This window comes from Mustela putorius, unplaced genomic scaffold (genome assembly GCF_011764305.1).
Source record: "Mustela putorius furo isolate JIRA1106 unplaced genomic scaffold, ASM1176430v1.1 tig00537227_pilon_pilon_pilon, whole genome shotgun sequence".
NCBI classification, from domain to species: domain Eukaryota; kingdom Metazoa; phylum Chordata; class Mammalia; order Carnivora; family Mustelidae; genus Mustela; species Mustela putorius.
The window spans coordinates 45,779,736-45,794,992 of record NW_025422368.1 but is presented as its reverse complement, the minus strand read 5'-3'; the positions used below and the strand labels follow the sequence as shown (position 1 = coordinate 45,794,992).

The window sequence follows — 15,257 nt, the reverse complement described above, 5'->3', positions numbered from 1 at the left end:
AGAGCCCATCAAGTGCCCAGAACAATGGATTAAAAGGACCACAAAGGCTACTATGAGGACATCTAGAATACAAGAAACAAAGAGACAATCATGAAAGCTTCTAAAGTGAAAAAAAAAAAAAACCATACAATGGATCAGGAGTTAGAATGTATTAGACTTAATATTAATAAAGGAAATTAGACAAATGTAGAGCAATAATGTTAAAAAAATACGTGGGAAAATTTCTTTTCAACTGTAATTCTATGTGAGCCAAACTATCAATTCAGAATTAGGATAGAAAGTCTAAAGAAAGTAATTTCTTTGCTCCCATACATCCTTTTTCTCAGAAGCACCAGAGCTGCATGAAAACAAAGGAGTATACCAAAATAAAAAACAGCACAGGATATAAGAAATGGGGATAAAAATATGATGAAGAGGCAAAAAGAATCTTCAAGACAACTGCCACACAGCAAACCGAAAGGGCAGCCAGTTCAGAACAAGCTTGTAAGGTGGTTCAGGAAGAAATGTCTCTAGAAGGTGAAAACTGGAGGCACCTGGGTAGCTCAGCTGGCTGAGCAACCAGCTCTTGATTTGGGTTCAGGTCATGGATCTCAGGGCCAGTCAGGCTCTGTACTCAGCAGGGAGTCTGCTTGGGATTCTCTTTCTCCCCCTCTCCGTCTGTGACCATCTCTCCCAACTCATGTGAATGGCTCTCTTCCTCTCTCTCAAATAAATAAATTAATCCTTAAAAAAAAAAAATGAAATCCAAAGATCATATACATGTTGAAGTATTTTGAGAAGAGGGTTGTCTGGGTGGCTCAGCCAGCCAAGCATCTGCCTTCGGCTCAGGTCATGATCTAGGGTCCTGGGATCAGAGTCCTGCATGGGACTCCTTGCTCAGCAGGGAGCCTGCTTCTCCCTCTGCCTGGGAATCCCCCTGCCTGTCCTCTCTCTTTTCCTTTCTCACAAATAAATAAATAAAATCTTTTAAAAATAAGAAAATAGATATTTTTGAGAAGATATGCAGAGAACTGAGCCTGAGTTTCAGGGTGAATTAGAGATAAAACAGAAATCTCTACATTCCACAGTAAGTCAATATACAATACAAATGGCAAACTCATTGCTGTCATATAACCCGACAATTCCACTGCTAGGTTTTTAAGAGAAAAATATATGTCCCCACAGAAACTTGTATGTGAATGTTCATGTCAGCATTATTTAAACTAAAAAAAAAAACACCAAAATTCCATCAACTGATGAATGAACAAAATGTGGTATAGTAGTCCTTTCCACCACATATCCATGGTTTCTCTTTTCCACAAAGAGTTATCTGTGGTCAGAAAGGTCCAACTAGAAGCAGATGATCTACCTTCTGACAGTATGTACATATATTTAATAGCCTAACACCACATCACAATGTCTATGTCATTTGCCTAACTTATAAATTTTATTATAGGTATGCACAGGAAAAAAGACAGTATGTATAGAGTTCAATACTATCTGTGGTTTCAGGCATCTAATGCAGGGGGGTCTTAGAATGCAACCCCCATGGATAAGGGGAGACTACTGTATTTCCATAATTGCAATGCTGTTCGGCAGGTGGGCAAGAAAGCAAGAAAGAGAGAGAGTGAAAGAGAAAGAGAAAGAAAGGAAAGAAAGGAAAAAGGAAAAGGAAAAGGAAAAGAATGAACTGAGATATGCTATAACATGGATAAACCCTGAAAACAATAGGCTAAGAGAAAGAAGCCAGTCATGAAAGATCACATATTGTATGATTCCATTTACATGAAATGTCCACAACAGACAAATTCTCAGAAGCAAAAAGTAGATTACTGGTTGCAAGAGGCTGGAGTTAAGTGGGAATGAGGGGTATACTACTAAAAGGTAGAGTTTCTTTTTTAAGGAGGAACGGAAGTGTTCTAAAATTAGATACTGGTAATGGTTACACAACTCCATATGTATTAATACCAGTGATTTACACACTTTAAAAGAGAAATACTATGGCATAAGAATTACAGTTCAAAAGAGTGATTTTATTTATTTTTTTTAAAAGATTTTATTTATTTATTGGACAGAGAGAGATCACAAGTAGGCAGAGAGGCAGGCAGAGAGAGAGAGAGGAGGACGCAGGCACCCTGCTGAGCAGAGAGCCCAATGCGGGACTCGATCCCAGGACCCTGAGATCATGACCTGAGCCGAAGGCAGCGGCTTAACCCACTGAGCCACCCAGGCTCCCTCAAAAAAGTTATTTTAAAAATGGCATTCCTGGGACGCATCGGTGGCTCAGTGGTTTAGGCCTCTGCCTTCGGCTCAGGTCATGATCTCAGGGTCCTGGGATCGAGCCCCACATCGGGCTCTCTGCTCAGCAGGGAGCCTGCTTCCCCCTCTCTCTCTGCCTGTCTCTCTGCCTACTTGTGATCTCTGTCTATCAAATAAATAAATAAAAATGTTTAAAAAAAAAAATTGGCATTCCTGGGGTGCCTGGGTGGCTCAGTGGGTTGAGCCTCTGCCTTCGGCTCAGGTCATGGTCACAGGACCCTGGGATCAAGACCCGCATCGGGCTCTCTGCTCAGCAGGGAGCCTGCTTCCCCCTTTCTCTCTGCCTGCTACTCTGCCTACTTGTGATTTCTGTCAAATAAATAAATAAAATATTTTAAAAAAATAAAAAAAAATAAAAATAAAAATAAAAATGGCATTCCTTACACTGGAATGAATAAATGAATACGTGAATGATGAATAAACACATAAACAAAAAAATAAAAATAAAAGTGGTACTTCCTTTAGCCACTCCCTTTAAGTACCTTTCCAGCATAGAGAATACTAGAAGAATCTAAAGCATCATCCAATGGTCTCCAGTCCACTATTACTTCAGCATCCTGGAAAAAGAAATTAGGGACTATATTTACTATTCAGCAGCATCTTACATTCTCAGTTACCTATTTTTAATTCCCTGAACCCAAAATGAAATTATTAAACCCTTAAATATTAGCATTTTAAATATGCAATATCATAACTAAACCACTATTTGACAATAAATGTTATGTATATTTTTAAATTCTGCTTATTTTTCATGACAAAAAATTTATAATACTGAAACTTTTATATAAGTTTTTAATATTCCATGCCACTTTATGGGTCTATTGGAAATATTTTTTTCCTTGGGTGCCTGGCTGGCTCAGTCAGTGAAGTACAAGACTCTTGATAAGAGGCTTCTGAGTTCAAGCCCCACACTGATTGTAGAAATTACTTAAAAATAAAACCTTAAAAAAAATTTTTTTAATAAAGCACCTTTTAACATCATTTCCAAGTTAACATCATTTTCATTTTAACAAACATTTTCATGTTTCATTTTCATCACTGTTCAATTACAAAACTTACCTTACACATAAAATTCAAACTTATTGATAATGCCCCGAAGATAAACCACTGCCATAAACAATTATTAAATAAAATAATTTACTAAAAGCATACCTTTTCTAACACACGTAATATTCCTGAGATCAAGCTGTCTTGGTCATTGGTTTTTCCACAAGATGAATGAATATAGACCCCTTCCTGTTCATATATAATCTGGAACAACAACAACAAAAAAATCACACCATTATTATACAGTAATATTTTGACATTTGTTTAAAAAAAATTAGATGTTTTCATACAAAGCCACATTCTGATTATTTCATATACAAACGTATTATTTTAAAAATACCACTCAGGCTTAAGAGCACTTCAAACTAAGATAAATTGGAAGGAAGTTTGCTTGTTTTAGCGATAAGCACAATCTTGATCATCTCCATAAACAAAGATGTCACATTAATTAATACATGTCTCAAGTGAACTCCACTTAAAATATATTCTTAACGTTAAGCAAGATACTGGTTTCAAACTGAAAAAGGCCATGAAAATATTCAAAAATAAGAACAGATGAAATACAATAAGGAATCAATGCTTTCTAACCATTCCTAGAACAGCACATGTTTTACACTAAGATCATTTCAGTGAGTTTTGTAGCACAGTAGCATAGAACTCAGGGAATAATATGGGAGTTTTCAAGAGTAATGATGAGGGGCGCCTGGGTGGCTCAGTGGGTTGAGCCTCTGCCTACAGCTCAGGTCATGATCTCAGGGTCCTGGGATCGAGTCCCACATCAGGCTCTCTGCTCGGCAGGGAGCCTGCTTCCTCCTCTCTCTCTGCTTGTCTCTCTGCCTACCTGTGATCTCTGTCAAATAAATAAATAAAATCTTTAAAAAAAAACAAAAACAAAAACCCAAGATAGCCTTCAATGAAATAGTTGTTAAGCACCAGACCAGCATTAAGCAGAAGGCAAAAACTGGGGACGGTATGGTATGAGTTGGGAAGCAGTGAGAGACAATTCTGTACTGTTTGCATAAAAATAAAAAACCTTTAAAGTACACAGATTTACTCACAAATGTGCATAAAGATATGCTAGAGACAATTCACAATACTATCATTTATAGCATCAGGCTGGGTGAGGGAGGGAGGAAAAAAGGAAAGTGAGGGATCTAAAAACCCACACAGAGTGAAATAATGAAATACAGCCTGGGACAGTCATTCTATGGGGAATACTATTTGGAAATTAATAAAGGAAACGATAGATCAAATGATCAAACATGGAAAAAAACTGCCAGTTATATATAGTATGATGACATTTTTTTTTTTTTTAAAGCTTCTCTAAATCACTGTAAAATACCCAGAACAAGTTCTGGAAGGACACACTTTAAGATGTTAACAGATTACTTGTAAAAGAGAATGGGATACTTAAAGACTGAAAGAAAAACTGTAATTGTCTACGTTAATGCCTCTAACCTACTTGACTATTTCGAAGTTAAAATACAGTTACACATTGCTTAGTAATAAAAAACAATTTTAGGGGCGCCTGGGTGGCTCAGTTGGTTAAGTGACTGCCTTCGGCTCAGGTCATGATCCTGGAGTCCTGGGATCGAGTCCCACATAGGGCTCCGTGCTTGGCTCGGAGTCTGCTTCTCCCGCCGACCTCACTCCTCCCATGCTCTCTCTCTCTCTCAAATAAATAAAATCATCAAAAATTTTTGAAAAAAAAATATTTTTAATAAGTAAAAAAGGAAATTGCAGCAGTATAAACTATAACCTTTGCAGACTTCACTTTATCAATTTCTAAAACAAGAGGTTAAACTAGATAATTATATCTGGGACCACAATATGGAAGTATGGAAAAGTTAAGGGAAAGAAATCCATTAAAATTTCAAGCTTGAAACAGAAACAGATCAAAGACATATCTGGAAAGCACAGGTTAGCATACTTTCACCTAAGTCTCAGCTAAAACAGTAGTTAAAAGCTTCACAGTTTTCAGGTCTCCTGAGTGGCTCAGTTGGTTAAGCCACCATTCTTGGTTTCAGCTGAGATTATGATCTCATGGGTCATGGAATCAAGCCCCACATCATGCTCCCCGCTCAGTGGGGAGTCTACTTGAAATTCTCTCCCTCTACCCCTTCCCCCAACACACACACACTCTCTCAAATAAAAAAAATAAATGTTTAAAAAAGAAAAAAAAAGGAGCTTCAAAGTTCTCATAGCAGAAGGAGGGAGACTCATTAGACCAGAAAAGCTTGGTATCATTAACAATGCAACCTAAGATTCTATGATACTATTAACACTAAACAGACTAACAGACTCTGGAACTTTAATACAGTTAGTGAATACTAAAGGACCAAATAAAACACTTTACCTAACTGAAGCAAATTAAAGAACTTTCTTTCCCATGCATATATTGGTCAAGTGTTACTTACTCTTCTTCATTTAAGAAAAAGTTGAGTTTCCTAAGTAATTCAGCTGAGAAAATATTTAAAAGCATTTAAGTACCAGGCATCTCACAAAAAAATCCAAGCTGCACTCATTCTGGGTTCTGTGTTCCTTAACTCTTTAGCACAAATTACATGGCTAAAAATCCACCACTCCAAACCCAGACTTAGGTACTGTCTTTAGAAAGCAGTCATGTTCAGCTTTCTCATTTGAAGGGTGTGATGTTAACCAATACAAATTACTAATTCTGACAAAAATAGAATGAAATTAATAAACTTACCTTCCTGAGCTCCTAAACCTTATGAAGTCTTATGAGATTTAAAGGGACCAAACTAGTTACATCAGTACAAAATTTATTTCAAATAGGAAACAACTGAATAACAGTTTTAACTATTTATTGTTTTCAAAGCATTTTCATCTCATTTAATCCTCAAAGATTTAATCCTCAAAAAATTGAATGTGTCAGAAATAGACCTTATTTCCATCTCTATCTTACAGAAGAATAAACTGTGATACAAAGCTGTTCAGTGACTTTACTCAAGACCATATGCATACCAAAGGAAGGAGTGGAGATTTCCCAATGCCTTTATCCATTAAATTTCAACTGTTACTGCCTCAAGAACCTACTAAAAAAAATTCCACGTGGCTTCCCTAGAGGAAAGCAGTTTCTGAAATTAGACACAGATGTAGAAAATAATGCTGCTTAGGACTAAAAACAATTTCTAAATGTCTTTAATTTATAAACCAATGCAGCAGCTAACTATTTAATAATATGATCTTCAAACAAAAATCTTTTGTTTTCTCCCATCTGTACTTCTAAATATTAAACATAAAAAGCTTAGTACTCCCCTTTATATCATCTTGGTTTGAATCACTGATTTTAATATAGTACTTCACTCTACTTTTGCGAGAGTGATTTTACTTTTTTTTTTTTTTACAGCCTATATCTGCTCATCACTCCAACTTCTGGGTACATGTGCCTAATAAAACACTACTCTACAGATATCAACTACCTTCAATAGCTCAAAACACAAAAACAGAAGGCCAACTAAAATTCTGATCTTACACAATATAAAAAACAGTATTTCTTCTTCCTTAGACTCTATAAGTGAATTGATTCCTGAGGAGTATCTCTGCCATAGGACATTCTGCTTCCTATCTCCATCAATAGTAATAATTAGAATTTGAAAAGCTATCTCCAAGCTTGTTTGATATGAAAAATTATTTTGTTACAGGGGATAATTATGATATCAGGCATTTCATCTGAAGCAATACATTTAGTAAAACAGGCTTCCAATTTCTTTCCTCGGGTTTTCTTCATAATCTCTAGTGCCAAATAAAAAGAAAAGTTAAAATTCTATTATCAGCACATAATGTTTCCATTAAGCATTACTTTACACAGCATTTGTATATTATCACATTTGATGTTGTAACACAATTAGATACGTGTTACCATCCCCACTTTGTAACTGAGAAAAAAATGCAAGGGACGTTAAGTGATTTGATCAAGGTTCTTATACTAGTCTGGGGCTGAGATCCAAAGATCTGCTGTGACAAGTTTTATTTGATCAAAGGATATACAATAACAAGCCAATCAGCATAAGGTGCATAATATAAAGACACAGACAAAATTATTCTAGTATACTATATGCTCATACTCCAATCTGAAGAAGTCAGCAATTCCAATACTGTGAACATGAGTAGGTCCTCTGTGCTACAGAAAGTAAAGAAAGGACACCAGCAATGCAATGCCTCTCTTTCTACTACTTAAATTTGAAAGAGAAAGAATTTCTACACTTTATAGGAAAACAAACTTAAGTCAGAAAGAAAAACAAGAAAAAAATCATATTCCAATGAAGTAAAAGGCAATGAAAACTAACATCAGGAAGTTGGCAAATGGTATTTGTGCTGCCAAAGCAAGCCATGGGAAGCTGGCAAATGGAAAGCCAGGAGAAGAAAAAGACTGAGACAAAAGTCTGTGCTACTAGATATGCACAGCATGTTTAAGACTCCTTTCAAAGAGAAACTCTCAGTTACCTGCACCAAGCATCCCTAATAGGAACACAATGCACAAAGACATCCCATGATTGCTACCCTAGGGACACAGGCACTGAATGTAAAAATATAACAGCCTAATCATTTCTCTAGCACACATATCTGAGATACTATAAAAAGTCTGTATCAGAGTCTCCAAGCCTAATAACTTACTAATTTATGATATTCTACAGTAGAACATATTATATGGCAAAAACATATCTGCAATACATCTCTAGTGAAGATATAAAGGGTGTTTTCACTTCATCTTCCAATTTATTTGGCAGGGAAAATGAAGTATGAAAACTGTATGCAACAGGATATATAGTTGTCAAAATGAGGATTTGGGTGGTTTGAGGTTTTGGTTTTAGGACCATGATTCCTGTGTGGTTCAATTTCTCGAAATCAAATACTGTGTTTGCTGAGGAATTTAAAATGAAACAGGAGAATAAACAAACTACCTAAAGAAAATAAGTATCAAATACCATAAAAGATAAAAAGTGCAAGACTAAGACAAAAAAAAACTGAAAGAAGTATCCAGTAATACTAAGTAGGGGACAGAAAAGAAGAATTTAAATACAAGCAAAAAAAGACAAGACAGCAGTGTTTTAAAAATACTAGTACCAATTACAAAATGCAAGAAAATAAGTACTATAAAAGTTATGACAGTGGTTAACCTGGGGGAAAATGGTACATGGAAGGTCTCCTTGAGGGGCTGTTAAGGTCTATTTCTTGACTGAAGCAGTGGTTACAAAGAAGTTTGCTGTATGAAGTTATAGACGTGCCATTTTTCTGTACGTACATTTTGTTTTACAACCAAAATGCTAAAAATCATTGGTAATAAAAGCAAAATGTGTAGTTTTAAAAACAATTTAAGCCAAATCTCACAGGCAGTGAAGGAATACTGTCAGATGGAAATCATGACATGAATTCAACAATGACAGGACATACACTGAGAAACTAAACCAAAGGATACATCTAGCAGATTTGAGGGAACGGCACCACCTATCACTAAGCATACCAGCAAAATAAAAGGAAGCAGAGGAGGGGAAAGAATGTTTTCATTACAGAGATGATACACAAACTACCAATGAAATGGGGAAAAAACATACTTTAATATAAATCACAAACTGGCATAACCCACTCTATAGAGGTGATGATGACCTTCAACCACCCAAATATCTACTGACATTCTCTAAATACTTAGCACCTGATAAAATTCTTAAATGTATTGTTGACAACATCACCTCTCAGAAAACACAGAGCAGAAGAAAACCAGTACAGAATAACAGGAATGAAATGGCTATTATAAAAACTCTGGAAGAGGGGTGCCTGGGTAGCAGTCAGTTAAGAGTCTGCCTTCATCCAGGTCATGATCTCAGGTCCTGGAATAGAGCCCAATGACTGGCTCCCTGCTCAGAAAGGAGTCTGCTTCTCCCTCTTCCTCTGCCCCTCCCCGCAGGTCATGTGTGTGCCCTCCCGAACTCTCTCTCTCAAATAAATAAATCTCTAAAAACAAAAAACAAACAAACAAAAACCTCTGGAAGAAAAAGATCATCTCAGAGTTCCTAACAATCAATGAAACAAATTTGGAACACAGTCAAATACTCACCCTGAGATTGAGAAAAAAAAAAAAACATGGATAGCAGAAGTAGGAATTAATCCCACCAAAAAAAGAGGGGGGAAAAAACCCTATAATATACATGCCGCCAAGATAGAGTAAAAGAGACTGGATTTACCCTCTCACCAGAAAACAAAAACAAAAACAAAAAAGGAAGCAAACCAGCCAAACCTATGAAACAATGTTTTTTTAATCAGGTAATAAAAGACAATGACTGCTCAAAGAAACAAATGAGGTGAGCCATGCCACTGTCAGAGCTTACTATCTTAAGAGTTTCTAGCTGGCAAAGACAGAGAAAACCCAACAGATACCTAGCAGTCTCCTGGAACTGAGGACACAGAGCTGGGAAGTTCAGGAGAAGAGATATGGAAGCATATTATTCTAAGTTCTTATACTTTACACCAAGTAGTAGAACTCTTAAAAATAAATGTTAAAGATGTAAAAATTAAGGTAAGTTAAAGTAAAAGATATATACTATAAACCCTAAAGCAATCACTAAGAGATATAGCTAATAAGTCAACAAAGTTAACAAAAATTATTTTTTAACACAATAATTAAAACTACTTTGTTAACCACAAAGAAGGCAGAAATAGAAAATGAAACAAATATGGGACAAAAAGAAACAAATAGCAAAATGACAGATTTAAACCTAACCACATCAGTAACTTCATTAAATGTAAATCATCTAAAGACTCCAACCAAAAAGAGGTTGTGAGACTGGACAGAAAATAAGCCCAAACTCTATCCTACCTAAAAGTATTTTAAATATAGAGACAAACAGGCTTTTAAAAAAGGTAGAAAGATATATCATATGAACACAATGAAAAGAAAGCTAGAATGGCTTTATTAATATCAGACAAAAGTAAATTTCACAGCAAAAGAAATACTAGCAGGTACAAAGATAATTTCACAATGATAAAGTAGTCAATAACATCTAGGTTAGATTATCTTGATCTCAAGACAATCTAACAAACCTAAATGTTTATGCACCTAATAACAGAATTTCAAAAATTTTAAACATAAACTGATAGAATTGCACAAATAAACATTCCACAATTAGAGTCAGATTTCAACACACCTCTTTCAGTAACTCCTAAAACAGTTAAGAAACCAGTCTCAATGCAAGACTTGAATAACAATATCAAACAACTCGACCTGACTGGCACTTACAAAACACTCTACCCAACAACAGAATACACATTCTTTTCAAGTGTATACAAAACACTTACCAAAAAAATCATACTTTGGGCCATCTCGGTAAATTTAAGAGTTCAAGTATATTATGTGACAATAACAGAATTAAATTATAAATCAGTGATTAAAATATCTTCAGAACATTCCCTCATATCTAGAAATTAATAACCTGCTTCTAAATAATCCAAGGACCAAAGAAAAATTCAAAAGGAAAATTAGGAAATACTTGAACTGAATGAAAATGCAAACACAGGGGCACATGGGTGGCTCAGCTGGTTTCCTGGGATGGAGCCCCAACTCAGGCTCCCCTGCTCAGTGGGGAGCCTGCTTCTCCCTCTCCTTCTGGGCCTCCCACCCCTTGTACTCTCTCTGGCTCTCTATCTCAAAAAAATAAGTAAAATCTTAAAAAAAAAAAAAAAGAAAATGCAAACACATATCAAAATTTATGCAATGTCACTAAGCAGTGCTTAGTGAGTGGGAAATATATAGCACTACATGCCATTATTAGAAAAGAAAAAAAGGCCTCAAATTAATAACCTCAGCTTCTACCTTAAGACACTAGAAAAAGAATTGTAAATTAAACCCAAAGTAAGCAGAAAGAAACAATCATCAGAGTAGAAATCAATAAAAATAGAAAAAAAGAAAAATGGTGGGAGGGAAATATCAATGAAACCAAAAACGAGTTAAGAATAAATTTGGTAGGGCTGCCTGGGTGGCTCAGTGGGTTAGGCTGCTGCCTTCGGCTCAGGTCATGATCTCAGGGGCCCCACATCGGGCTCTCTGCTCAGCAGGGAGTCTGCTTCCCTCTTTCTCTCTCTGCCTGCATCTCTGCCTACTTGTGATCTCTGCCAATAAATAAATAAAATCTTAAAAAAAAAAAAAAGAATAAAATTGGTAAAACTCTAGCCAGACTGGTAAGGAAAAACAAAAAAACAAAAGACACAAATTAACCAATATTAAGAATTAGAGCATTAACATAAATACAGATTTACACATAGAAGAAAGACACTAAGGGGAAAATGGAGGAAAAGATACTAAGAAATTTCTTAAACAACTTAGACTAATACATTAGACAACTCAGACAAAACAGATAAATTTCTAAGAAACATAGCTGTCAAAGCTCACTCAAGATGAAATAGGTAACCTGAGTAGCTCAGTATCAATGAAAGAAATTGAATTTGTAGTTAAAAACCTTCAAAGAAAATTCCAGGCCCAGATACTTCTACTGATGAGTCTTGCCAAATATTTAAGAAGTATATACCAATCCTACACAAACTCTTCCAGAAAAACGAAGAGTAACTTGTCAACTCATTCTATGAGGCCAGCCTTACCCTGACACCAAAATTACACTAAAACATCACAAAAATATAAAACTATAGACCATATAACCATATAGACTATAGACCAATGTATCTCATGAACTTAGATGCAAAAAATTCTAAACAAAATTTAGCAAACTGAATCCAACAATATGTAAAAAGGAAAATACTTCATGACCAGATGGGGTTTACACCCTACTTGAGGTTGGTTTTATATTCAAAAGTCAATCCCTGTAAAATTATCATAGTGAAAAAAAATTTTAAAGAAAAACCATACAATCATCTCAAAAAGTGCAGGAAAAGCATTCAACAAAATCCAACATCCATCTCTAACAAACTCTCAGCAAATAAAGAACAGAAGGAACCCTTCTCAGTCCGATAAGGGGCATCTATAAAACACTACAGCTGATACTAAATACTGTATAAAGACTGAATGCTTTTTTCCTAAGATCAAGAACAAGGTAAGGATGTCCAACCTTACTACTATATTCAACATTGTACTTAAGGTTTTAGATATCACAATAAAGAAAAAATAAATTAAAGGCATCTAGACTAGGACGAAGAAGTAAAACAACTTATTTGTAAATGATATGATTGTCCTTGTAGAAAATCCAGTAGACTACATAAAAGCTATTAAAACTAAGCGAATTTATTTACAAAGACCCAGGACTCAAGATCAATATACAAAAATCAATTATATATTTTATTTATATAAAAATAGATACTAAATACAGCATTTACAACAACATCAAAAAATATCAAATACTCAGGTATAAATCCTTTTTTATTTAAATGCAATTAGTCGGGCGCCTGGATGACTCAGTGGGTTAAGCCGCTGCCTTCGGCTCAGGTCATGATCTCAGGGTCCTGGGATCGAGTCCCGCATCAGGCTCTCTGCTCAGCAGGGAGCCTACTTCCCTCTCTCTCTCTGCCTGCCTCTCTGTCTACTTGTGATCTCTGTCAAATAAATAAATAAAATTTTAAAATAAAATTTAAAAAAAATAAATGCAATTAGTCAACATATAGTACATTAGTTTCAGATGATAGTACATTAGTTTCAGATGTGTAGTATTCAATAACTTACCAGTTTCATATAACACCCAGTGCTCATCAAATCACATGCCCTCCTTAATACCCATCACCCAATTACCCCATCCCCCACCCATCTCCCCTCCAGCAACCTTGTTTGTTTCCTACAGTTAGGAGCCTCTCAGGGTTTGTCTTCCTCTCTGATTTTTTTTTTTTAAGATTTTTTCTTTATTTATCTAACAGAGATCACAAGTAGGCAGAGAGGCAGGCAACTCTCTGATTTCTTTCCATTTTCCCTCCCCTCTCCTATGATCCTCTACGCTGTTTCTTCTACTCCACATATGAATGAGACCATATAATTGTCTTTCTCTGCTCAGGTATAAATTTAAAGGAAAATGTGCAAGACCTCTAAACTAAAGATTATAAAAGTATTTGAGAGAAATGAAAGAAGACCTAAATTAAATACAAAATACTGTTAAGATGTCCATTCTTCCTGAAAATGACCCCTATATGGATTGCAATGCCTATCAAAATCCCCACAGGATCTTCTGGAGATATTAACAAGCTGATTCTAAATTTGGTGGAAAGTCAAATATCCCAGAATAATCAAATCAGCCTTGAAAGAGAATAATGGTGGAGCACAGACATATCTCACTATAAGATTCAATATAAATTCACAGTAAACAAGAAAATGTAATATTGATGTAAAGAGAAATAAATAGACCAACAGTACAGAAAAAAGAGTTCCAAAATCAACATAAGCGCGCGCGCGCGCGCACACACACACACACACACACACACGGTAAATTTATTTTTGATGGAAGTACAAAAGCAGGGGCGCCTGGGTGGCTCAGTGGGTTAAAGCCTCTGCCTTCGGCTCAGGTCATAATCCAAGAGTCCTGGGATAGAGCCCCACAACAGGCTCTCTGCTCAGCGGGGAGCCTGCTTCCCTTCCTTTCTCTCTGCCTACTTGTAATCTCTCTCCCTCTGTCAAATAAATAAAATCTTAAAAAAAAAAAAAAAGGAGTATCAAAGCAATTCAGCAATAGTCTTTTCAACAAACAGCACTTGAAAAACTGCATACCAGTGTGCAAAATATAAATTTCATACACTGTACCATATACACAAATTAAATTGAAACGGATCACAGATTTAAGTGTAAAAGTAAATATACAGGGGCACTTGGGTGGCAGTCAGTTAAGCATATGACTCATGGTTTAGGCTCAGGTTGTGATCTCAGGGTGGTAAGATCAAACCCTATGTTGGGCACCACACTCAGCAGGGAGTCAGCTTGAGATTCTCTCTCTCCCTCTGCCCCTTCCCCTGTGCTTACATGCATGTGTTCTCTCTTTCAAAGAAATAAATCTTAAAAAAAAAACCATGAAAACTACAAAACTGAGGAAGAAAAAGATATGGCCCTTGGTTAGCAAGAGTGTTTTAGAAATGACAACAAAAGCATAAAAGAAAAACACTGACACATCAACAAAACTGAACATTTCTGCTCTTTAAAAGACATTATCAAGAAAATGAAAAGCCAAGGTTCAGGCAGGGAAAATACATTTGCAAATCACATCACATATCTAATAAAGGACTTATATCCAGAACATTAAAAACTCTCAAAAAATTCAGGAACAAGAAAACTAATAACATAGTTTAAAATAAAATGAGCAAAAGGTTTGAACAGACACTTCACCAAGAAAAATATAGGACGGCATGTAATCACATGAAAAGATGCTCAACATCATTAATTATTAGGGAAATGCAAACAGAGACCATAATGAAATACAACACATTTATTACAATGGCTATAATTAAAAAGACTAACATGCCCAATTTTAACAGAGATGTGGAACAGTTGGAACTTTCATACAGCACAGTGAGAATGTAAAATGGTACATCTACTTGAGAAAACAGCTTGGAAGTTTCTTAAAATGCTAAGCGTGCAACTAACATTATGACCAGCCGTTCTACCCTTTGGTATTTGCCCAAGAAAAGAGGAAGCATCTGTTCAACAAAGACTATACCAATTTTCACAGAAGCTCTATTTATAACAACCAAAACCAGAAAAAATCCAAATCTCTATGAACAGGTTAATGAATGAATAAATCTTGGTATATCCACAATGGGATACTCTTTGGCAATTAAAATGAATAAACTAATGATACATGCAACACTAATGAATCTTAAACTAATTATGCTGAATGAAAATCAAAAACAGAGTACAAACTATGTAATTCCATTTATATAAAATTCTAGAAAATGTAAACGAATCTACAGTAACAAAA

The 15,257-nt window shown here is 35.6% G+C and overlaps 1 protein-coding gene across 3 annotated transcripts in view; it reads right to left on the bottom strand.

The window, feature by feature from the left end:
- TBC1D15 (TBC1 domain family member 15) overlaps positions 1 to 15,257 on the bottom strand; it is a 75,453-nt gene that overhangs the window by 49,108 nt on the left and 11,088 nt on the right. For all 3 annotated transcript variants that reach the window (XM_004752420.3, XM_045072899.1, XM_045072900.1), the window contains exons 2-3: positions 3,451 to 3,549; positions 2,781 to 2,855 (exon numbers count right to left, since the gene is read on the bottom strand). In XM_004752420.3, coding sequence (XP_004752477.1) covers positions 2,781 to 2,855; positions 3,451 to 3,549 — 174 coding nt within the window. The remainder of the gene's footprint in view (positions 1 to 2,780; positions 2,856 to 3,450; positions 3,550 to 15,257) is intronic.